This window comes from Drosophila nasuta, chromosome 2R, assembly GCF_023558535.2.
Source record: "Drosophila nasuta strain 15112-1781.00 chromosome 2R, ASM2355853v1, whole genome shotgun sequence".
Taxonomy (NCBI): domain Eukaryota; kingdom Metazoa; phylum Arthropoda; class Insecta; order Diptera; family Drosophilidae; genus Drosophila; species Drosophila nasuta.
In genome coordinates, this window is record NC_083456.1 from 31,038,245 (window position 1) to 31,063,744 (window position 25,500).

At 36.2% G+C, this 25,500-nt stretch overlaps 3 protein-coding genes across 3 annotated transcripts in view; 2 read left to right on the forward strand and 1 right to left on the reverse strand.

Annotated features, from left to right (window-relative positions):
- The first annotated feature begins 493 nt into the window (after positions 1 to 493).
- LOC132785730 (prolyl 4-hydroxylase subunit alpha-1) lies at positions 494 to 1,417 on the forward strand. The gene is made up of 3 exons (XM_060791956.1): positions 494 to 680; positions 739 to 1,038; positions 1,099 to 1,417. Exons 1-3 carry the CDS (start codon positions 511 to 513, stop codon positions 1,310 to 1,312), a joined length of 684 nt encoding a protein of 227 aa, XP_060647939.1. The 5' UTR covers positions 494 to 510; the 3' UTR covers positions 1,313 to 1,417.
- Positions 1,418 to 3,132: 1,715 nt separating this feature from the next.
- LOC132787183 (lachesin) overlaps positions 3,133 to 25,500 on the reverse strand; it is a 62,259-nt gene continuing 39,891 nt past the window's right edge. Inside the window, exons 2-11 of the mRNA XM_060794102.1 lie at positions 8,990 to 9,450; positions 8,789 to 8,907; positions 8,597 to 8,697; positions 6,883 to 6,989; positions 6,594 to 6,767; positions 6,387 to 6,515; positions 5,453 to 5,651; positions 3,923 to 4,071; positions 3,776 to 3,835; positions 3,133 to 3,707 (exon numbers count right to left, since the gene is read on the reverse strand). Of these exons, the coding sequence (XP_060650085.1) occupies positions 3,589 to 3,707; positions 3,776 to 3,835; positions 3,923 to 4,071; positions 5,453 to 5,651; positions 6,387 to 6,515; positions 6,594 to 6,767; positions 6,883 to 6,989; positions 8,597 to 8,697; positions 8,789 to 8,907; positions 8,990 to 9,083 (1,251 nt within the window). The 5' untranslated portion in view covers positions 9,084 to 9,450 and the 3' untranslated portion in view covers positions 3,133 to 3,588. The remainder of the gene's footprint in view (positions 3,708 to 3,775; positions 3,836 to 3,922; positions 4,072 to 5,452; positions 5,652 to 6,386; positions 6,516 to 6,593; positions 6,768 to 6,882; positions 6,990 to 8,596; positions 8,698 to 8,788; positions 8,908 to 8,989; positions 9,451 to 25,500) is intronic.
- The window catches only part of LOC132787184 (uncharacterized), a 132,409-nt gene continuing 126,605 nt past the window's right edge, over positions 19,697 to 25,500 (forward strand). Inside the window, exon 1 of the mRNA XM_060794103.1 lies at positions 19,697 to 19,745. Within this exon, the coding sequence (XP_060650086.1) occupies positions 19,722 to 19,745 (24 nt within the window). The 5' untranslated portion in view covers positions 19,697 to 19,721. The remainder of the gene's footprint in view (positions 19,746 to 25,500) is intronic.

Here is a 25,500-nt window from a genome sequence, read left to right on the forward strand (position 1 = left end):
AATCAGTATTTTTAACATTCGAATTATTTAGATCACTTAACATGAATTGTGGAACAAAATGCTGTTGTACTCAAAATGGCATAGTTGATAACAGTACCGGAATGTTGTGGCGACCTCTGGCGTCGTATTCTGTAAACAAAATCTTTTGGCGGTTGTTTTGAATTTTCAAAATGTTCCCTTTCTGACAATAGGTTGTATAAAGTATTGTGAAGCATTGCATAATTTCTATATTCATTTTAACTGTATTTAATAATTTTATTAGTGAATGATCATTGTGCTAAAAACATACTAGCATTCTTTGAACATCAGTTATATTTTACAATATTTACCGAAATAAGGAACATTTCTCTCTAGATTCTTCTCGCAAAGATTCTTCTCCAACTCTGCAATGCTGATTATAATGCAACGTAGCTAATCAATTAGTTATGCTAATTTCAAGGCAAAGCCAGCTGGTTGTAGCTTTATATTAAGTTGAAGTTTAGTCATAATTCTAAGCAGTTACTGTTAAGAATGCTTTTCCTCTGTACGTTGATATTTTCACTACTATGTGTTGCAAGTTGCCAATTGGTTGCCACCTCGACACATGATATGCAGCGTGTGTTGGAAGGCGAGGATCATCTGCTCAACGATTTGCGCATGTACATAGATGCTGTAGAGCAGAAATTAAAAAACATTCGCATGTAAGTTCAAGAAAAATGGAATAAAAATCAGGAATAAATTGATGACAAATGCCAACAGAGTACTGAAAGATGCCATGCAGCGGGAGCAGGAAGCTCTGCTTGATCCTCTTGGCTTCGTATCGAATCCTTTGAACAGTTTCCCGATGGTGCGAAGGATGCACAAGGATGTGCCTGCCCTTTACAATTATCTAAAACGCGAGGAGGGCGAAGATCTGCAGCAGATAGCGGATTATAGATTGGAGATTATCGCTGCAGGTGATGTGAAGCATGCTGCCGAAGAATTGCTTCGCATTCAGCGAATCCATGAACTGGATGAACGGGACATGGCCAAAGGATTGCTACAAAACGAGAAATACAAGTTATGTCTTGAACTGTAAAACGTCTCGACCTTGGCTAACATTCTGTTTACGCTTTCCAGGGCCAAGTTGAATACACAGGATTGCATGTACTTGGGCAGACTTCTTAGTAAAAAAGGGGAGCAACAGCTGGCCACCAAGTGGATGGAACTGGCATTGGAACAGTTCAATGAGACACCCGAAATCGTCTTGCAACAGTTTGCTTTGAACCGCAGTTCCATTTTAAAGGAAAGGAATCAGCTGCAGCTGCCACGGGCTCGATTGGAGGAGCTTTAAAAAAGTCATGCCATATAATATATAATTTCTTAATTCCTTTGTTTTGTAATCTTTTTTTCTAGTACACTTTTCCCATGTGTCCCATTGGCATATATAATATAAATGTAAAGATTTAACATAATGATTGTTAAGAATAAAGTGTAAATTAATAATAGAATTGTGAAGATTTAAACATAATTATTTACAAGAATGAAGTGTATGTCATTATGTTTAAATCTTCACATTTCTATTCTATTTTTCCTTTCATATTCCATGTTATTAAACAAAGCATGTTTTTTTGCGGTTTTAGTTGGTGTTTATCTTTATTTTCATCTTTTAGATTTGTTTTTTGAAACAAAATTTTATATGAAACTCTCAAATATCTAGAAAGAAGTCAAATATCTTTAATACGTAGCTGTATATCGGATTTTTATACCCGCTTCCCATAGTGTGGAAGGGTATTATAGAAGAAGGCATCTCCGACCCTATAAAGTATATATATGTATTCTTGATCATCGTCAACTCCGACACGATATTGTCATGTCCGTCGTATAGTATTTGGGATTCCTTAAAATTGTTATATTGTAGTATTTTTGCAGTATATTATTCGGTATATTCTCAAAATAATACTGTATGCCAAATTACTTTTACAGCAATCGAGTTTTCGCTGCTTTTGGCCGACAATCTGATATATTTTTTAATTTGTGGTATATTTTGAGTCACTATATCAATATACCAAAAATAGCTTTTGGTATTTTTTGCAGTATTTGTCGGTATACTAATTTGGTATATTTTAAAGTCAATTCCGCGCTGTTTAGCTTTTATTTGGTATATTTTGCAGTATTTGTCGGTATATTAATTAAGAATATACCACACGGTGTAGCTTTTATTTGGTATATTTTGTAGTATTTGTCGGTATATTAATTTGGTATATTTTAAAGTTAATACTGCACAGTTTAGCTTTTACTTGGTATATTTTGTAGAATTTGGTGGTATATTAATTTGGTATATTTCAAAGTTAATACCGCGCTGTTTATCTTTTATTTGGTATATTTTGCAGTATTTGTCGGTATATTAATTCGGTATATTTTAAAGTTAATACCGCGCTGTTTAGCTTTTATTTGGTATATTTTGTAGCATTTGTCGGTATATTAATTTGGTATATTTTAAAGTTTAGCTTTTATTCACAGTGGGCAGCGGTTATCTCATAATGAAGCACTCTCGACTGTAGCTTTCTTACTTGTTTTATTCTAGTTCAAGCTAATATAACAACTTTAAAGAAAAATACAAACCATAAATCTTCATTCATTTCTTTGCTTTTGAAATTTTTAAGCAATTATAGATAGATAGTGGTTAGAAAACTTTAAAAATAGAGCTAGTCTACTCTTTAACTCTATTCAATCGTAGTTCAGTCATACTTACTTACTACTTAATCTTCTCACATTAACTTCGGTTTAAATCCAACACTTAATAGGCAAACAATCGCCTTGCCACATTGTTGTTCAACGTAAGTTGATAGCTTCGCTTCTGGCTTCCGCTCTCGTTTAATGCACAGTGTGCCTCTGTATATATTCCCCGATATATATAGTCAACCGATGTGCAGCTGGGCGAACTGACATCCTTTCTGAGTTCATCTGCCACAATGGGGCAAGAGCAGACTGAGCTTGTGATAAACGCATGTTGCATGCCGCTTGTCCGGTGCTGCTGGGCACATGATGCAACAGAGCATCTATCGGCATATAAGCAATTTAATTACCTTCTTTTTTGCAATGCCTGCACAGTGGTTCGACATCTAAATAAAAAGTGAGGAAAGGAAAAACACTTTTTTTTTGGTTTTTTTTGCGATAATTTATTCAATAATTTTTCGTTAATTATATTTATGCACTATTTTATAGTATTTCGTGTTTAATTATATGCAATTTAACATTATGCGACATATTTTTTGTTTTTTGTTTATTTTTTGGGGGCAGTTTGGCATTCGATTTGTGTTTTTGTTTTTTGATATCTTTTCGACGTTCGACGGAGGGGAAACAACATTGATCGTGATACGTATGTAAATGATATATGTATTGTATGTACTATATATATATTTTTGTTTTTTTCTTTTGGCATTCACCTTGCATCGATATGGTTCAACAAAAGTTTTTTTTTAGGGAAAAAGGGAAAACTTGAGCGGGAGCTTAAGCTGGAGAGAATTGTTATTATATATTTTTTGTTTTGTGTGTGTTTTTTCAAGGGAGACTGAGGGATAACACCTGTAGGAATACTTGATTGCCGGCTCTCGCTCAGTTTTGATATCACGCGTCCCACGGTGGCAACCGAAGTGGCAGCAACAGCAGCATCGACAACAGCAGCGAAAGCTGCCACGTGGTCGCTTCCCTGCTGGCGGCCAGATTGCGCGTCGCTTCCTCGAGACCTGCAATACAAAATTTCTCTCATTCTCTGTCTCTGTCTCGCATTCTCGCGAGATTTCTCGCCACTTACCGCCTATGTAATTTAGATGCTCATCGTTGCTCGACGAAGCGCCCGGATGTAGCTTGATTTCTGCAACACAAAAAAAAACAGAGATACCGAAAGGGAATTGTTGTTGTTGTTGTGGCTTGACTCGCTGCTGCGATTACGCATACGCACCGTATAGCCGCAGTGTGCCCTCGGCACGACCCAGCGAATTTGTGCTGACGCAGTGATAGGTGCCCACATCGGAGGCTGAAAAGGAACGCACCACAAGCAACATGACGCCGCGATAGCCATCGCGCTTCTCCGTTATCCCATATTTGGGCCTGCCGAAAGCCAACAAATGTTTATTTTATTTATTCAACTTTTAAATGCCAGTCTAAGGACAGTAAATATTGCATAAATAACCGAATTTTGAAGTAATATTTATATATTAGTTCAGGGTCGGTTTCTCAATCTCAAGTTAACACTAAAATAAAACTAAAATAAAAAGCAATTAAGAAAGTTGCTGTTGAGTGAACTCGACTGTCAAATACCTGCTACTCATTGTGAACGAAAACAATGCGGTATTCATTTTAAAATATACCACAAAAATACAAAAAATATACCGAAGACTACATTTCGTATATAAATATATTATTGCATTATATTCCTATTAATTAAAAAATACTTAAATATACCAATCGCTTTATTTGGTATATTGATATAGTAATACATTCAAAATACACCATAGAGTGCAAAAAATACCAGATTGTCAGCTAATGAAACAAAGGCCTGTAGTCATTAGGTATTTTAGTATATTTATGTACTATCACACTGTCAAATACAGTGCAAAACAGTGCGGTATTAATTTTAAAATATACTAAATTATTAATTTACCACACAATACTAAAAATATACCAAACGTTATAGTTGGTATATGAATTACTATTTCATTATATTCCGCATTAATATACTGAAAACTTCTAAAATATGCCGATCGCTATATTTGGTATATTAATATAGTACTACATTCAAAATATACCATAGAGTGTACAAAATACCAGATTGTCAGCTAATGAAACAAAGACCTGTAGTACTTAGGCGTTTTTGCCCGTACAAAAGTATTTTGGTATATGAATATACTATTACATTGAAAGTATATCATAAAAGATTTAAATATGAGATACCCGATATCAACATAGAGCGATAATATATACCGAATTAATATACTAAAATATACCAAAAGCAATATTTGATAAATGAATATACTAATTCATTATATTCTTATATTTGGTATATCAATATACTATTACATTGAAAATACCAAATTTTCAATTATATATAACTATTACTCATATACCTTTCAAAATTTTTATCTGATCGCAATCAATTTTTTAAGAAATCATAAACACTAAGGCCAAAAATTCTGAGTCTAGCCTCAAAATTGTGCTTGTTATTTGATTTTCAGGTCTTGGTAATGTAAACCAAAACATAAAAACCTGATGCGCAGAGTTGCTTTATAACTCAACATAAAAAAGCTATAGTTTATCGTGTTGTTAAGTTTGATACATTGATGAAGCTGAAACGTTTTCATCTGGGCGATAAATTTAACCGAGCGATAACTATCGCCTTAACTTGAACATGCGAAACCAACCCAAATTATAAACAGTAAAGAATAATGACGAAAAAGAAGAGAAAAGTGGAAGAGCACAATGTCTGACTTACCCATCGAGCAACATTTCGGGACCCGGCGAGCCAGACTCGAGGCTCGCTGTTGAGACGCTGGCAAAGCCATTCGAGGTGCGTGCGCCTTTCAGCCAGTAGGAGACGGGCGAGGGGGAAGCCTCCACTTGGCACTCTAGCTGCACATCGGAGCCCAGCGGTGTGCCCAACAGCTGGCTGGGTGCACGCACCATGGGCGCAACTGCAAAACACAGAAAAAACAAGTAAGAAAGCTAGACTCGAGTGTGCTCGACTGTGAGATACCCGCTACCCAGTTTGAGTAAAAGCAAAATATTGCGTTAATATTCTCAAAATATACCTAAAAATACTAAAAATATACCAAATGGTATATTTGGTAGATCGATATAGTACCACATTCAAAATATACCATAGACGGCACAATATACCAGATTGTCGGCCAAAGCAACTAAGACCCCTAGTAAGTAGGCGTTTTTCCCCATACAAAAGTATTTCTTTAATACCTTCCACAGTTTTTATCTGATTGCAACCAAATTTTTAGGAATCACAACTACTATAGTGTATATATTGTATATACCAAAATTCATGACTCTAGCTTTAAAATGACGCTTGTTATTCGATTTTTGTTGATTTTCGGGGGCGGAAGTGGGCGTGGCAAAAATTTGAAACTAACTTGATCTGCGTTGAAACATAACAAATCCGGTCGAAAAAAATTATACCTCTATCTCTTATAGTCTCTGAGATCTAGCTGTTCATACAGACGGACGGACAGACAGACGGACGCAAAGAAAGACATGGCTATATACTTTATAGAGTCGGAGATGTCTCCTTCTGCCTGTTGCAAACATTTCCTGCCAGCACAAAGTTATAATACTCTTTTACTCTATGGGTAGCGGGTATAAAAAGTGGCGGTTAGCAAACGTTGAGTTGTGGTTGCCACTGCAGAAGCAACACTTACATTGCACACTGAGTGAGACGCGCTTGCTGACGGCCGGCGGCACATCGTTGGAGGCAATGCAGAGATAGGCGCCCATCTGACGACGTTCGAGTCGCAGCAGCCGCAGCGATGAGCCATTGTATGTCTCCACTGTGAATGCAGAAAGATAGAGTTTACTTTGTGTGTGGTGGTGGTGTAGAGAGGGGTAGAGAGGGAAGGGAAACTCACCTTTCATGAGCTCGCGACTGCCGGGTTTACGTATGAGAATCATTTCGCCATCCTCGCGTCGCCAAATGACACGCGGCTGCGGATTGCCGGTGGCCTTACATGTGAGTGTCGCATCCTCGCCCTCCTGCACCGCCAAATCCGCCGACGACTCCTCGTTAATGATGTCCGGCGGCACTGCAAAACGCACACACACACGCACAGAGCACACACAAATATTCCCCAGTTAATCTCCTTATTCACTCTCGCGCCTAGCTTGATTTCATTCATTATGCAACAACTCAACACATACCTTGGACATCGATGCAGCCGACCTGCTTCTTCATGGGACTCGTGTTGATCTGGCACATGTAGCACCCTCGATCGCTTTCACGCAGCTTGCTGATCTTTAGTTTCCAGCTGAGGGGAAGAGAAGTTGATGAAGATAAATGTGTCTTATTTATGTTAGATATTGATATTTAAAATTGAGTATAAGTATTGAAACTTTAGCTTATATATATATGATTTAAATTTCATTTGAAAGTTTCCTATTTATTATTATAATAATATTTTTATTATTATTATTATTATTTTATTGAAATAACGAATCCTTATTGCTTTGAGTTGAGCCAAAGCGACAATGGCCTTCAGGCTATTATTAAAATATTGCTCATTACGATTGCAGTGATTAAGTATAAATCCTTATGTGGAAGAAGCAGTAGACTAATTAATTGCAACTATTTCTGAACCTGACAAATTGAAAAGCTTTACTTCTCAACAATAAAAGTCACATTACTGAAACACAAAATGCAGGACTTCCTCTCTTAAGACTGCAATTGAGAATTGTTCACGACAGCTCGACTAATTAAGCTATAAACGAAAGCACTCAAGTCTATATATAACCTTTAAAGAAATCTCGATGGATTACAGAATTTTGTAACCTATATCTTGAACTTTTTTTAACTTATTTAGAAAATTTGTATTTTTTTAGACTAATGTTCTTACTTTTCAGAATTTGATCTTAAAGTAGTCATTTTTCAAGAATACAATTTTTAAGACGAATGATTTTGATCTGAGAACTTGGTATTTTTGTAGTGTACAGAGAAACTAAAACTATCTAAACAACAGTATTTAAGAACTTTAATACAATTGATAAAAAAGTTAAGAAAGAATATTAGCATAAATCATAACATTAGATTTATCTTATAAAATATGAATAGAAACTTTCTTGCCTAGGAACAAATTTAAGACTATCTTTCTTAAGAAATTCAAACTTCAATAGAACTTTTGTTAATATTGTCTTCTGAAATTTAAACCTATATTTAAAGTTTTCTCATATTAAGAATAGTGTAGATTTGATGATTACTTAAAACAATCCTATTTCAGAAATTACCAATCTAAAATTTCTTTTAGAATTTGGATTGCAGAACATTCATGTTCTTGGTTCAACTTTAAAATGAAAAGATCTGTAATTTTTTTCAGAATTTTTATTGAAGAACCTCCATTTTCTTGGTTCAATTTTAAACTGTATGGAAGATTGTTATATTCTTGATTTTGTAAAGTTTTTCTATTTCTCTATAATCATTCACTTCCTCTACAACTATAATTTATTTTAGAATTTATATTTAATATTCTTTAAATAATGTTTATATTTAATGTTCTTTAAAATATTTAGGTTGAGGATTACATTGTTGAATATTGGAAGACTTTTCTCTTTCTCTGTGTTCATTTCTCTACAACTATCATTTCTAGGTATTCAACTTAAAGATGTTTATATTGCAAATTTTAAACTTTGATTTGGGTAGAAGTCTTCCCAAGTCTTCCGTCTGTAGTTATTCACTTCCTCTACACTCCTATTGAGGTTTCTTCCTCTCTAGTCATTCACTTTCTCTACACTTCAAATTTCTAGGTGTTCTAAGTTCATCTAAAAAATGTTTATATTGTTAATATCAATCTTTTGAAGGACTTCTCTTCGTCTTTAGTTATTCACTTCCTCTGCACTCCTATTTAGGTTTCACTGTACTCACGTGTGCATGTCCTGGTGCATGACACTGATCCTGGCGTTGTGCGTCACGACGCGTCCTTGCAAGGCGAGGACCGTTTGATCTGAGGCACGCAGCCAACCCACCTGTTAAGAGATCGAAGTGGCAATTGGGAATTAGAGAAATAGGAGAAAGATGACCAAGAGATAGAGGGGAAAGGTGGTGGAGATGACCTACTTTATTCTTGCCCAGATTGCGCACCGAGCAGGCGAGAACGGCCTCACGACCAGCCGGATACGTGACATTGTTGATGAAGCCAATAAACTCCGGATCCGGATCCAGCTGTGAATTTGACTCTGTGCGGCGCCGCACGTGGCCATTAGATTGAATTAGCATACACGTACAGTGGGGCAAATTGGCCATATTATGCACACTTACCATGATGTTGCTGACTCTGTGGCATGCCATTGCCGCTGCCACATTTGGCGGCCATTATCAAAATGATAAAGAGAGGGCCTAAATGCCACTCCATTTTGTTGCTATTGCTGTTGCTACTGCTGATTGTTGTCGTTGTTTCAATTGTTGTTGCTGTTGTTGTTGCTACTGTGGCTTGTTTTTTGCCGATTTGCAGCTGACGTTTGTTATTTGCTGCAGCTGTTGCCGCCGCTTGTTGTCGTTGCTATTTTATGGCTATTTTTTTGTGTTGCGACCGCCGCAATTTCTATTTGCATTTGAATTTTCGATTTTCTATTTCGATTTCGATTTCTTTTTGTATTTCGATTGCTATTTCTATTTGCCACTTTGTTGTTATTGTTGTGGTTGTTGCTGTTGCTGTGCGTTGTTTGTGCCAATTGCTTTGATTTTACTGCAGCTGCATCAATCCCAAGTGCTGTTGACATCTGCAAGCAAACACAAATAGACCAACAAAAAATGTTTTTAGAGAGCCGCCTGTGAAAAACATCAAAAATTTGCTGCTAAACAAATTTATTTTACAGCATTTCACGCACTCGCACACATCACACACACACACCCATACACTTGCCACACATATGCACTCTTTCACATGGACAGCAACACCAAATGGTGTTCAGTTTAAGTGCTGCAGCTGCAACGCGTTGCAACAATAGAAATAAACAAGAGGGTGCTAAAGGGTAGAAAGACTCTTGTGATAGACTTATCGGATATGCTATAAACTGCATTAAAGTATTTAAAGTAATGTATGCAGAAATATAGATTAAAATTACTCTTAATGTTTTTCATATTTCTTATGTAATGTACAGCTGTGAACATTAAAATAGCAGTGCTTATGGCATACGCGTTTAACATCAAAAAATATTAATGTTTTATTATAAACGCAACTTCGACACAAAATTTAATTATAACAGCTTAATGTACTTATTTTTGAATAATTCAACCATTTTTTTTTATTTTGGGTAGATTAATATTCTAGTAAAAAGGGATTTAAAAATGGATAAATTATGATTCTCATTGACGTTTAAAAATATGAAAATTCCATATAGCTTTTAAATAAATAAATCCCACTAAATTACGAGTTGATAATAAAGAAATTACAAACTTTTGAATCTTTGAATCACATCTGAAAATACTTTTAATTCTATTGATATTTTTGTAATCGTTACTTATTATAGACATTTTTCTCTTGTTAAAGCAATCAAAAAAGTATTAGTAACGAAATTAAAACTTTTGGATATCAGATTGCTAATCACAACTCTTGGTACATAAATTATTTCATACCAAAATAAAACTACAAAGTTGGTATGGAAATGTAAGATTTAAAAAATAGAGATAAACTATAAATCTTAGTATTTTAGTACGGAATATACTAAAAATGTTAGTATTTAAATGCATATTTAATATTTAAATTATGGTACGGAATATACTAAAAATGTTGGTATTTAAATGCATATTTAGTATTTAAATAATGGTATATTCAGTATTTAAATACTAACACAGATTAGTTAGTTAGTTAGTTTTTAAGTACTAAATTTTTTAATACTCACATTTAAATACTAAATTTTTAAATACTAACATTTATGGTATATCAATATTTTTTCTGAAATCTTACAGTTTCATTCTAAAATAAATTGAATTGTTTGAAATTTAAAAACAAAAGTATATAATTTTCATTTAAATGTACTAAAAACTTTAGCTTGATATAATTTTAACTTATTCAATTTAAAAGTGTAGATTACTTAATCTTATTCCTTCATTTCCATTCTCTCTCACAAATCTGTCATACCCGCTTTAACATCTTTTAAATGAGTGCAGGGTATAAGTAAGAGGGGCGAAAGAGAGAGGGGAGAGAGAAAGAGCGAGAGAGGAGCAACGTTTGCTGGCTAACTTGATTATATGCGGCGCGGCGCAGTTTTACAATTTTACGCTGCCTGCTTTTAGGCGCGGCCAATATGGCTCCCTTCAGGCATCGCTCCCGACCTCGAACCCTCCAACCCTGCATTCCTCAACCCCAACCCGACCTCGACCTCTTCGTTGTCGACCCGCGTTGGCAAATGCGAGGCGAAAGGAAAGGCAAGTGTTGGCTCGCTATCTCGCGCAGTTTCTTCATCCGCAGCTCAAAGTAAAGGCAAATGCAATTTTGCAACACAAACACGAATTTATGGCCACCTTTTGCATCCTGCTGGCATGCCGGAAAAGCAGGAAAATACTCGTTTATATATGTATGTTTGTGTGTGTGTTTAAGAGAAGAAGAAAAAAAAGAAGAAAGCGGCGAGTTTTCCGCGTCAGCAAAGCCAAAAGGTGCAAAATATGAATGTAAATATTAAAAAAGTTTCAAGACGCAGAAAACTAACGAGGTGTTCGCTCATTTGCTTTACCTTCGCCTTCTCCCACTGTGTGTGTGTGTGTGCCACGCCCACGTAAAAGCCGCGCTGCAGTTTGACGCGTCTGTAATTTAATTTCTGTGTGAAATTGAGCACTCGGCTAATACTAAATTTGCACTAAAGCAGTTAGTAAGCTCTCTCTCTCTCTTCGCGTGTGCACTCCTTAAGGGAGAGAGTGGGGAAGAAAGATGGAAGGGAGAAGGGGGAAGCAAACTTTTGACGAGGTGTCAATGCGTTTGCCTCTGGGCTTGAAATACGCGACGAATTCCCCCATCTCCAATTCGCTTAAGCGAAAAAGGCAACTTTCAGCTGCGAGAAGGAAATGCGATTTGCTTATTGAATTAGCTTCAGCGTCAGCTTTCAGCTTCAACTGCATTTGCACATAGAGAGCATAAGCGACAGCTGAGCCAGCGAACTGAGAACTGAGAAGTTGGAGTTGTTGACTTCTTCTCTCAATCGCATCAGCTGCCGCTGTTCTCTTCTCTTTCTATCAGCGAAAACCACAATTGATTTATTATATTGTGTTCACTTATTCAAATGCTGATGGTTGGGGTAAAGAACTCTCAACTATCTTGATTTGAACTGCACACAATTGAATTGCTCGAGTTCCATTTAAGACTCTTAACTGCGGTCTATTCTTAGTTAAACAATGTTAAGTTCTGCTTTGGTGGGGATGAATGAAAAGAGCAGAAAGGCAGCAATTATTCACAATGCATTTAAATAACAGAATGATTCTGACCGTAAGATGAGTATGGCACACAAAAAGGGCTTTCTTAGGTATACAAAGTATAGGGATTTAAGATAGAAAAGTAGCTTCATGTTTTTCTTTCCTGCGAAGCCATCAAGTACATATTTTTTATCAGTATCAACAGCTGAGACGATGATGTATTTAAAATTTGACGGCAAAATATACCAAATATACATTTTTGTATATACCAAACATACTTTTGGGTATATATCAAATCAGAATATACCAAATTTACATTTCTGTATATACCAAATAAACTTTGCATAATATACCGCATCAGTATGTACCAAATCAGGAAATACCAAATATACATTTCGTAATATACCAAATAAGTATATACCAAATATACTTTTCGGTATGTACCAACTCAGTATATACCAAATATACGTTTCAGTAAATATCAAATATACGTTTCAGTATATGGCAAATATTCGTTCCAGTATATACCAAATATACGTTTAAGTTTATGTCAAATGAACATTACGGTATATTCATTTGATATATTTTAAAACTATGTTTTAATACTAATAATAATTTCTTTGATCTCAGAGACTATAAGAGATATAATTGCTATAATTGTATTTGACAGAACTTGTTATATCAATATACCGAATATACACTTTGGTATTTTTCAATATACATATGTACACAAACACTATAAGCGGCCTCGTTATAACCGGATTCTACTGTATATATGACATATATTATATGTTATCAATATATCACATACACATCAGTGTTTTTCAGTATGTATATGAATATACCAAACATACATTTCAGAATTTTCGGTATATATATGAATACACCAAATATACATTTCGGTATTTTCGGTATATATATGAATATACCAAATATTCATTTCAATATTTTGTAGTATTTATGTGAATATACCAAATACACTTTTTGGTATTTTTAGGTATATTTGTCAGCATACTAATTTGGTATATTTTAAAGATAATACAGGTTTGTCAGGTATTTTTCAGTATACATATATATGTTATCAATATATCAAATTCACATCTGTGTTTTTCAGTATATATGTATATGAATATACCAAATATACATTTCGGTATTTTCGGAATATATATGAATATACCAAATATACATTTCAATATTTTGTAGTATTTATGTGAATATACCAAATATACCTTTTTGTATATTTGTCCGCATACTAATTTGGTAAATTTTAAAGATGTTACCGGTCTGTCTTACTTTTATAGAGAACAGATAAAGAGTACACTTGAGTGTATCTTTCTTAGATATTTAAGTATAGAAAATATAAAGATTAAAGATAGGTACTCTACTTTATTTATATTAGATAATCGCTCTGGATTTTTAGTAAACTCTAAAGCCAATCTAATAAATAGTGTAGACTATTTACCTGAAGTGTATTTACAATTTAGTATATCTATTTACTCGTAGAAAGCTTCTTTTTAGCTGATTGCCCGCAACACATTTGCAGGAAAATGTGTCTCTAACAATTGTGAATTGAAACACTTGTGCTTTTGAAAATAAGCTGCGATTGCTTTTAGCTTTTTTCCCAACCCAATTTTCATTCATTTTCATTCAATAGCTTGGCCATTTCCACACACTTTGAACTGCTTAAAGTACAGTAGAAAAAAAGAAAACCTTGCAATTCCATTATCAAACACGGGGAAGCTGATACCGATGCGATTTCCACGTGATATTCATTAGATCCGATTATCTGCCTTCAAAAAAAATAACAAGCTCAGCAGCTCAGCGACAAATATTATAGATACAATTTACCTTCATTCGTTGCAACTTTTAGCTAGCGTTATTATTGTTGTTCTACTTGTATTTATTTTTTAAACATTTCATTGGCCATAAAAAGCCAATGATAAGCGGCTTAGCGAGAAGAGAGAGAGAGAGAAATAAAGAAGCATAACGGAAAAAGTGCTTAACTGTAATTATACCTTACAGCAGTTAAACACGATGATGGATACGAGAGCGAACAACTTTTGGATACCTGCCGCATTGTTCTTGAAAAAAGTTGCAGCATTCATTGCGAAATGAAATGTAATGAAAATCTTGTGCTAAATTTTGCTCTGTTTAAACTTCAACTCATTGGGAAAACATTTCTCTATCTCTCGACCATTTTTTTTTGTGCTCGGTGCTTTCTTGTTTTCGCGCTAGTTTTTCGCTGTGCGCGCTGTCAGTGAAAACAAATTTGCATCAGCACTTAAGAAAAGGGAATATTTAAGAAGGATACCGAAAAATGTGCCACAGCGCGCGAACATAAATAAATTTGCCATGTAAACAAAAAACAAGCTGCAAACGAAAAAAAAAACAAGACTGCGCCAAACAAATGAAAAGAAGAAACTGCAAATCAGCGCAGTTTGCTGCAAGGTAAACCAACAGCTGGCCCAGAAAGTGAGAGAGAGAGAGAGAGCGAGAGAAAGAGAGAGAGAGAGAGAGAGAGAGAGAGAGAAGGAGAAGGAGAAGGAGAAGGAATGTCATGATGCAATGAGGCAAAGTGGCAGCTCAGCCAGCGGCGACAGCGAAAGGAGCAGCGACAAAAGCCGTTTGAAGTGCGCCCAGAATAACAACAACAACAGCAACAACAACATGGGCGACAACAGCAAGTGCAACATGCCACGCAGCAGAGGCAGCAACACTTGAGCTATGAACCGGAGTCAGCTGCAAGTGCCAACGCCAACGTCAATCTCTCAACTGGCGGCCAACGCGACGCGCTGTCAAGGCGCATTCACTTTAACGCCTGAACGAGAAACGAACTGGACAGAGAGGGAGAGGAAGGGAGGGAGGGAGATGGACAGCAGCAGGGTCAGGTTGCGTCCCGAGGGAAGGGGCGGACGGGGGAGACAAATGACCGGCTGCTAAGCGACAAAGCAATTTGACTTAAAAATGTGCTGAGCACTTGCATATTCCTGAATGATGACGTCGTCGACATCGTTGCTGCCCATCGTCTGCGTGGGCGTGTCGGCTAAACAACGGCACGCAACGCCCTCTGGCGACGAACGACAACAACTCAGCTGCAGTCAGAGTTGGAGTTGGAGTCGGAGTTGGAGGCCTTAAAGGATCAAGCTTAAGCTCATTTATTTAAATTAAAACAAACACTGCAGGGCCAAAAAGGGCAAAGCGAGCGAGCTCTGTGTGCAAGCGTTGGGCGGGGCACAGTGGTGGCAAGGGGGCGTGGCGTGGAAGCCAGCAGAAAGTCACGACTGAGACTGAGAGTTGCAAGGCTACAAACACAGCGAACACACATGAAGCGAGCATGTGTGTGTGTGTGCGTATGTGTGTATGCCTGCAAGGCAGCTGCTGAGTGTGTGTGTGTGTTGTGTGTGTGTGCGCTGTCTGACTGCCATAGAACTTTGGCAACATTTCCGATTGCCAACGACGGCTTTAGCTGCCGCCATTGTCCTTTGTCCTTTTGCCTCGCTGCCTGCTGCCTTCCTGCCTGTCATTTGTCCACTACACAAACAGGGGCAAATTGTTTGCAATAATGCGCGTGCCAAGTGAGTAGACTACTCTCCATTTCCCTTCCGCTTCTCACTGCTTCATCCACGCCCATTAACACATAGAACTTGCAATGAGCTGACAACAGCATGCTGCAGGTGCAACAACGCGTTGTCTCCGCTCCCTTTTCCCCCACTCTCCACAGCCCACATTTCAACTCACTTGCTCTGTTAGCTGCCTGCCGCTGGCATTAATGATTTTCATTGCAACAACAGCTGCAACAACAACAACTACAACAACATCATCGACAACAACAACGTCGACGTCGACGACGACAATCGCAAACACTGACAAGTGCAATAAATAGCGCTTGCAAAGTTAAAGCACAAAATCACAAAATGAAAATGTTAATTGTTTGTCTCACTTTTTATTTTGTTGTACCCTGTATGATACGGTATAAAATGGGTAGCTTGGCAATGATAAAAAGGCAAACAAAAGTGGAAGAAGACAGGAAATTTAATAGCTAAACCATTATTCAATAAATATCAAGTATTGGTTGCCCATTTTCAAGCACCCCATTTTCTAAAAATATACCAAAAATATACCACAAAAATTCTAAAATATATTGAAGCGTATATTTGTTATATCGATATTATACCCCATTCAAAATATACCAAAAACTTACCACAAAAGTACTAAAATATATCGACATTTATATTTGGTATATCGATATTATACCCCATTCAAAATATACCGAAAACATACCACAAAAATACTATAATATATCTACATTTATATTCGGTATATTGACATTGTACTACATTTAAAATATGCCGAAAATGTGCCACAAAAATACTAAAGTATACCGAAATTTATATTTGGTATACCGATATTGTATTACATTCAAAATATACCAAAAACATAGTAGAAAAATACTAAAATTTCTATTCGGTATATTGATAGTGTACGGCATTTAAATTATACCGAAAATATACCACAATATACTTAAATATACCGAAACCTATATTTGGCATACCGATATTATACTACATTCAGAATATACCAAAAACATACCACAGAAATCTTTACATTTTCTTTTGGTATATCGATATCGATTTAAAATATACAAAAAATATACCACAAAAATATACCGAAACTTATATTTGGTATACTGATATTGTACTACATTCAAAATATACCAAAAATATACCACAGAAATCTTTACCAAACAACCCGAAACTTCTAATTGGTATATCAATATTGTACTACATTAAAAATATACCATAGAGCACAAAATATACCTGTTTGAGATATAAAAACTTGTCTTAGTAATAACCTAAAGTCTAATATATATAAATTAAAATATTTGTTTATAGACATTATATTCGCTGTTTATATTTCTGGCCTTTTTTAAATGTTCTGTTAGTTCAAGAATCTGCATACCAAATACTAGAAATAGTATATTAGTAAATTAGCATTACAAATACATTAAATTTGTATTTTTTGAATACTCTTTAGCGTATCTCTAAGTCGAGCACACTCTACTTCTGCCCAGCTGCTTTTCACTTTTATTGTTATGCTGCTGCTCACTTTCGTGCTGTTTTTTTTTTGTGATTCGTTGTGGAAAGGAAAAAGTTGCTCGTTGAGATTTTTTATTGCAATCGTTGAAAGTTTTTGATGTGGCACCATTAGTAGCCAATTATTGGCGACTTTTTACGCTCGAAGGAACGAGCAAAAGCCGAACTGAAGGCGACAGAAGGCGACGACTTGGAATCTATATAGGAGGATGTCAGCAGCGAGCAACTATTTGACTGACTGCATTAAAAAGTTCCAATAATGAGCGACTAATAACTCAATTTCAGGCCGCTACCCAAATCCAAAAAAAAGTAAAAGAGTTAGGCACTAATTAAAATCGCGCTGACAGTAGAAGCCAACAGTAAAAATGCGACGACTGCATTTTAGCTTAATTAAACATTGGCAGCTCACTTTTAATTGATTGTGAGCAAACTGAAAGAGAGAAGGAGAAACAGAGAGCGAGAGCGAGTGAAGCAAATAAACAATTTAACTAAATGCGCCGCAAAGTAGGCAACGCTTTTAGAACTGCGAACTGACTGCTGAGCTGGCTGCCTCACTGAGACTCTGCTGACTGCTTGCTGCCTGCCACAAAGCCTTGAGCATTAGGCGAGGCATGGAAATGATGCTTGCAAAGTGTAAATGTAAACACAGCAACGGCAACAGCAACGGGAACAGGCAACAAAAGGCCGGCGAAGGCGTCGAGCACGAACAATGCGTAGAGCTGAATGAATGTTGAAATGGAGAAAGCAGGCAGCAGGCAGCAGGAGTAGGGAAAATGTTGTTGTGGAAGTGGCAAGTGGCAAGTGACGCGGGCTGCTACAGGAATGAATGAATGAATAGCAAATGGCAATGATTGTAGGTTCAGTTTTTGTGCAGCGAGTGGCACGAAAGGGGGGGATGAAGAGTGAGAGAGGGGAAGACCGAGTACAATTGTGATAATTGCCGTTGTCTCACACCTTTTTGCCGGCAGCGGGTCGTGAAATGATGACAAGCAAAAGCTCTTCCGGCGGCTGTTTGCCTGCTGCCACTCTCTCCCTCTCCCCCTCTCGTGCCCCATGCCCCATTACCCCCTGCCCCGCATCCTACTGTTTATTCAACAATTTCATTGTTTACATTTATGTTCTGCACACACACACACGAAGACAGACAGATGTGTGTGCGCTTTTATGCCTTTGCACCATGTGTGCGCCTCATCTATGTGGCAAAACTTTCTTGCGCACATACGCCTTGCGCTTCCTATCATATTCCTTACGTCCCCACTCTCTGTCCCCCTCTCTGTGTGCCTTTGCCTTCCCCCCTTGGCCTTGCTAACTGCAGAAATTTTCTTTCATTTTGGCGCTTTCTCAACTTTTTTCGCGCACAATTTGCATGCGAATTTGCCGCTGTCTGTTCGCCCCGAAAAACTTTGCCCCCTGCTCTCTGTTCTCCCCCCGCTGTCCCCTGCTGTCCGCTGTCTGTCCATTCGCTGTCCTCCGGCTTCATGCGCGTGCCTTTTACTGCACGACTGCCACTTGGCAGTTCAGCTGCCCCTTGTGCTCCCTTTTGCTCCTTTTGCTTGCCCCACGTTTGTCGTCTTTGCATCACTTTGCCACCGTTTGGTTGCTTGTTGGCTCGCTGTTCTCTGTTCTGGTCTCGTGCAGTTTTTCTTTTCTACTTTTTTATGCGCCGTTAACAACTTTTGCTCGGTTTACTTTTTCCGTGTTGAGCGGCGTCGTCGCCGGCGTTGCTTCTTTCAAACTTTAATTGTTGTTGCATGTCCTTTTGCGCGCACTCCTCGACATCGTCGTCGTCGTCATCGTTGTGTCCTCCTCATCATCGTTGTGCTTCTAGCTGTTACTCCACTGCTTCTTGTTGTTGTTCTTATTTTTCTGGCGTAAATTGTACGCCTCACGTTTTTACGCCTGCAGCCAAAGGACACCCATCTGCATATGTACATACATGTTTTCCTATCCTTATGTGTATGTGTCTCTGTGTGTGTGTGTGTGTGAGCGTCTGTGGCGACGGAAGTGTGAAACTGAAATTGAGCAACTAAAGGACTAAAAGACTCTGCTGCCAGTTGCCTACTTGCCAGCAATGCACACTGGTTAAATACTATGACAACATTCAGCGAAATGATTAATTTAATTAATTGTACAAATTTAATGTAAATTTCGAGTCGATGGACTTAGTTGCTAGCACTCCCTTCTTTTAGTTATTATATTATTTTGGATAATAATTAGCATGTAAATAAATAAATAATAAATAATAGTGTAATTAAGAAATGGTTATTGGAAAAAAGGAATAGTAATAATTTAGACTAGTTTGAAAAAAGTAATTTCATTAATTATAGATATTTAGACTAGTCAAGAAGATGTTTTAATAAACTACCTAAACTAAGATGATTTAGTAATCTAACTAATAACAAAATTCACTCTTCTTTTCATATATTCCTAGTACCAAATGGCAATTTTCCTTGTTTCTGTTATTATGCAATTGATTAGTTTTAATTTGATTTTGTTGTCAAAATAATAATAACGAAATACTTTTTACTTTTTCATCTTTTTACAGCAACAAAATGGCACTTTGCTTTGCAGTTCTGGTGAGTGAATAAAATATATTTTTATTATAGAAAAACATTTTAATGATATGCAATTTGAAAATGGATAAAAACCACAAATTAGATTTTTTTATTTACAAAATTAAATAGATTTTATGACAAGATGAAAAAACAATTCACTGGCATTTTGGGCGTTCTCTTTATAAATTTTAACTTTCGGCAGGTTATATAAAATCGAAAATTTGGAACTTTAATGATCGATTTATAACTCCAATATTATAATAAGATCTTTAGCTGTTTTCATAAGAGGCAATTCCTATAAAGAATTATGACAAAATATGGGGTTTGTCTATTAATAAATTACATTTTTTGTCCACTTTATGCATTTGAAATATAAATATGCTTTGGAATATAATCAAATTTTGTCAGTGAAGAATACAAATGCATTTGTTGGGTATTCTTTATTCATTTTCTAATTAATTTTTTCTTCATCAGTAGGTTATATTACATTTAATTCATAAACCTTTCCTAATCGATTTATAACAGTATCAATAAGTTGTGAAAGCCTTAGAAACTTGAAGAACTGGAAGCAAACAAAGCGAACCCATTAGCTATTAATAAATTATATTTTTAATGCAGTTTTCTCAACCCGTGACCCACTGTGCGAAGTGCTGTGCATTCATGTTCATTGCCAACGTCTGTTACTGTTAAATGTGCGTGCGTGTAAGTATCTGTGTGAGTGCGAGGGTGAGAGTGTGGATGTGAGTGTGAGTGTGGATATGTGGATGTGGATGAGGATGTGAATGGGAGTGTGAGTGTGTGTGTGCATGTGCTCGACTTTATTTGGTTTTGCGTAGCACTTGGCATTTATTTGCCCACACCGAGACATGCCACTGTGTGCCACTCCCCCGCCCCCGCTTCCCGCCTCTACGCCCCACAAACGACAACGAACAAGCAAAAAACTTCGTTTGCTGTTTTTTCCTTTTTTTGCTGTTTTTACTGTTGTTGCTCGGTTGCAAAAAAAAAAGAGAAAAAAGTTGGTTTCGAAATAGCTTTAGGGAGTTTGTAAAACGCATTGTGCTGAACGCTTTCAGCGATAACTCCATTGAACTGGGCACGCGTGTTCCCCCGCCTCCTCCCCTCCACCCCTTTTCTCCTCCTGCTGTCTGTTGTTTTTATATTTCGTCGATAAGAGCAGGGAAAGAGTGGCGATAAGATAACACATATGGCTTCATAGAGGGCTCTATTTGTTTGACATGTGCTATCTAATAGTCCTCTGATTGCACAATCATTGCGCAAATTTCATTATAATTGAAAGCCAGAGCCAGCAAAGGATGCGAATCAGCAACAGAAACAGAAACAGAATCTGATCTGATGGGAAACACACTTTATGCCATCGATATTGTATCGCATATAATATTCATTGGGCTTGTGGTTTGAGTAGCTTTAGACTAACCTCTTCACTTCCGTAAAGCATTAAAAACTAAAACGGATGCCAAACAATATAATAATTTTAATTTAATTCAAAACATGCCATAAATTTGAATAAAATGTGTGTTGTTTAGCTTAATAGTTGGCGACCACAGATTATTATAATTTAATTCGGTTTTAAGTAAGATAAATTGTGCATTTAAGTGGACAAAACATAACATTGTGGAAAAACAGATTTTAGAAATAATGTTTTTTTATTAAATCACAGACGAAATAATTGTTCAAGAGCAAGAGTTGCAATTAATAGAAATTAAGTGGAGATAATCAGCCAAAATATTGCAGATAAATTTAACTAATTGAGAAGTCTTAAAGCTGATGCTAAAAAGGAAAATGTTTGAGCATAAGCAATATACTACAATAATGCAGTTATGTTAAGTGCTTAAATATTATATTTGTTTAAATTGTTGTGCAAGAATAATCAGTTTGAATTCGATTCATATTCGTATTATTCTTAAAATGTATCAAATTAATATATCGAAAAAGTATTAAAATATACCGAAGGCTACATTTGGTATATCGATATACTATATTTTAAAATAACTTTTTTAATTTTAGAACTATACAACTTTAAACTTAAGATAATCCAATTAATATACTAAAATTAAGCTAAAATATATCGAAAGCTATTTTTGGTATTTCGATATAGTATATTTTTTAATTAATTTCTGCCACTTTTAACTTCTTTAATTTTATACTTAAAATAATCAGAATAATATACTGAAAAAATACTAAATTATACCAAATACTATATTTAGTATATCGATATACTATATTTTTTTTAAACAAACTTCCTTAACTTTTAACATTTAAAATATTATACTTTAAAAATCGAGTTAATATATTTAAAAAAAAAAAATATATATATACCGAAGCCTATATTTAGTATATTGATATACTATATTTTTGAATTAACTTCTTAAATTCTAAACTTCTATAATTGTATACTCAAACATATAAAATAATGCTAAATAAACCGAAGGCTATATTTGGTATATTAATATACTATATTTTTTAAATAACTTCTTAAATTCTTAATTTCTACAATTGTATACTCAATAATAACAAATTAATATACTGAAATAATGCTAAAATATACTGTATGGTATATTTGGTATATTGATATACTATGTTTTTTTAATAACTTCTAAAATTTGTATAGATCACAATCAGGAACCATGAATATTGTTGATAGGATTGTATGTAGCGGGTTATAACAATGAAAGAATTACAGCACAACCAAATTTACTTTATTTGTAATTTGCTTAAATTTCTATTTAAGTAATTTATGCCTGCAACGCACATAAACTCCCCAATAAATTAGAAATGCTAAGCGCAGTCAAGTCTGAAGCATAGAGAAATCTTTCTAGAACTGCCCTAAAAAGTGCACCGCAAACCCGAAAAAGAGGTCTGCACACTAGACATGATTTAAGTACAGACTGAATAATTAGCCCCGCACTCAAAGAAAGAAAGAAAAAAAAACTGCGACTGTTGATATAAAAATATGCAGCTTCTCTTTCTTTTGAGTTTGTTCACACACAAACACATATCGCGTTCCCTTTTACACGCTCTGTTTCGCAAAGAAACATAAAGTTTTTTTTTGCGTGCTGTTCTGAATGTTGTTGTTGTTGGTATCAGACTCGGAGTCTCTGGTAGACTGTTTGTGGCTTTTAGTGCTTTAAGAATGTTGAACAATTGTTGAACTGTAATTGCCGCTGCTTGCTGCATTCGTTACCATAATTGCTGTTGGCTTAATTTCAACTGCCGACTTCCGGACCGGCAACTTCAACTCCTTTTGCTTGTGTACAGTCTCAACTGTAGTCTCAGCTTGAGCCTGAGCCTCAGACAAGCCCCAAAGAGTACGACAACAACGACAACGACAGCAACGACGACGACAACAAGAAAACCCATTTGACTTACAATCTTGCCATGTGTGAGTGTGTGTTTGTGTGTGTATTTGTGTTGCTCATTTGGTTGGCTTTCTTCGCCAACTGCAACTGCTGCCTGCTTTAGCTCCTTCTTGCCTTGCCTTGACTTGACTCGGACTATGGACTCAACGTCTCTTTGCCTGCCTTTTGCCTCCCGCTGCGGCTGCTTTTGTTATTTTTATTGTCGACTGCTGTTTGGACTCCGCCTCCGTCTGTGCCTGACGATGACTTCGACTTTGCCTTCGACTGCGACTGCGACTGCGGCTCTATGGCTTTAAGCTGCGGGTCCTGCCTTTTGTGTGCTCCCAGCTCCAGCTCCGAGCTGCATCGACATTCAACGCTCATCAACGCCACATTTGCGTGCACTACGAGTGTCCGTGTGTGTGTGTGTGTGCTTCCATCTACTTTCTACCCATTCTTTTCCTCTGCATTTTTTTATACTCGCTATCCATAGTATAAAACGGTATTATAACTTTTCGGATCGGATTATAACTACTTTCTCTACTCTATGGAATATTTTAAATGTAATTGTATTTTTTTAGTATTTTTCAGTATATACATTTGGTAGGTTTTCAGCATAATAGTATGGTATATTTTCTACTCTATGGTATATTTGAAATGTAATAGAATGTCAATATGCTAAATATAGTCCTCGGAATATTTTAGTATTTTTTCAGTATGTAAATTCGGTATGTGTTAATTATGATAATCTGGTATATTCTCTACTATATGATATATTTAAAGTGTAATAGTATATTAATATACCATATACCAAAAATTATATTTTAATATTTTTTCAGTATATAAATTGTGCATATTTCAAAAATAATAATGTGGTTCTCAACTCTATGATATTTTTTAAATATCGAAACAAAAAGGGAGGTTTCAGTATATTTCAGTATTTTTCCAGTATATGAATTTAATATGCTTCAATATGATATATTTTAAATATCGATATAAAAACATAGGTTTCGGTATATTTCAGTATTTTTCCAGTATATGAATTTGGTATGTTTTAATAATAATATTCTGGAACTTTATCTACTATTCAATGGTATATTTTAAGTGCAGTAGTATATTGATATACCATATATTGCCTCCGGTATATTTTAGTATTTAAGTGAAAAAAATTTGGTATGTTTTATGAATAGTATATCTAGTTTATTCTCTACTATATGGTATATTTTAAATGTAAAAGTACATCGATATGCCAAATATAGCCAAAGGAATATTTTAGTATTTTTTCAGTAGATTTTTTTTTTATTGAAAATGAGTGTCACGTATCTCGCAGTCGAGTTAGCTCTCTTAGCTTTTTTTACTTATTCTTTCCCTTTCTTGCGCTGTCTGTGTGTCCACAAGCATTTCAACTGTGGCATTTGCCTGCTCGCTTGAACAGCAATTCAGCTGTATGATGCCATCTACACCCACCTCTTCAGTCATCCTTCTCTCCTCTCCTCTCCTCTCCACTTCTCTCCTCTTCTCTGCTGTCTCTGTTTGCATAAATGACTGCGCCTGTGTATTTGGCATGACTCTTGAATTAATTTTGCAACATTTTAAATTGAGCGCAATTAATTGCAAAAATGTTTTATTTTTACCCACTTGCACTCGTTTCATATGAGTATGTGTGTGTGTACGAGTGTGTGTGTGTGTGTGTTTGGGGTTTTTGAATGTGGCTGCTGTGCATTTTGTGTAGTTGCATTTCACTGACTGTTGTTGCTGCCGCTGCTGCTTTTTGTGTGCAAGTGCGAACACGCGCATTCAAGCATATGCACGCTGGCTAGGCTAGGCACACACACACACACACTCGCACACTCATGCATTTTTTATGCAACTGTGTGTGTGTTTCTTTTTGTGTAGCTCTCTTTCGTTCCCCTTCCTTCACTTGCAACTGTTTGGACGTGTTGCCTTTTTGCATTTCTTTTCGCTTTTATGCATTGCTTTTATCGCGTTTTCTACGCGTCTCACCCACACACACACACACACACCAACACACATGCACATACATATAACACGCGCTGCCTAAAAGTATGCAGCATGCATTGAAAGGCTTTTTACATGACACTCTGCATCCTTCTCTCTTTCACTGAGCCCGCTTTACTTCGCTGCCTTTCCCTATTTTTTCCTCTTGTTTTTCTTTTCGTTTTTTTTTTTTTGGCCCATTCTGTCACCATTTCTGGTATTATTCTGCCTGTTGTTGTTGTTGTTGTTTTTCGTGCTGTTGCTGTTAATTTTTCGGACGCTTCTGTTGCATTTTTTTGTGCGAGCATTTTGCAGCGATGCGTTTCATTTTGGTCTCATTCGAGTCACTTTGCATCTCTAGCTGAGTGCGTGCTCTGCTCTCTGTCTCTGTATGTGTGTGTGTTCAAGTGTGTGTGTGTGTC

What these genes read in the sequence shown, in the direction of transcription:
- LOC132785730 (XM_060791956.1), top strand. Translation starts at nt 511, where the DNA reads ATGCTTTTCCTCTGTACGTTGATATTTTCACTACTATGTGTTGCAAGT. An exon ending in AAATTAAAAAACATTCGCAT is followed by an intron (nt 681 to 738) that starts GTAAGTTCAAGA and finishes AAATGCCAACAG; the next exon opens with AGTACTGAAAGATGCCATGC. An exon ending in CTACAAAACGAGAAATACAA is followed by an intron (nt 1,039 to 1,098) that starts GTTATGTCTTGA and finishes TACGCTTTCCAG; the next exon opens with GGCCAAGTTGAATACACAGG.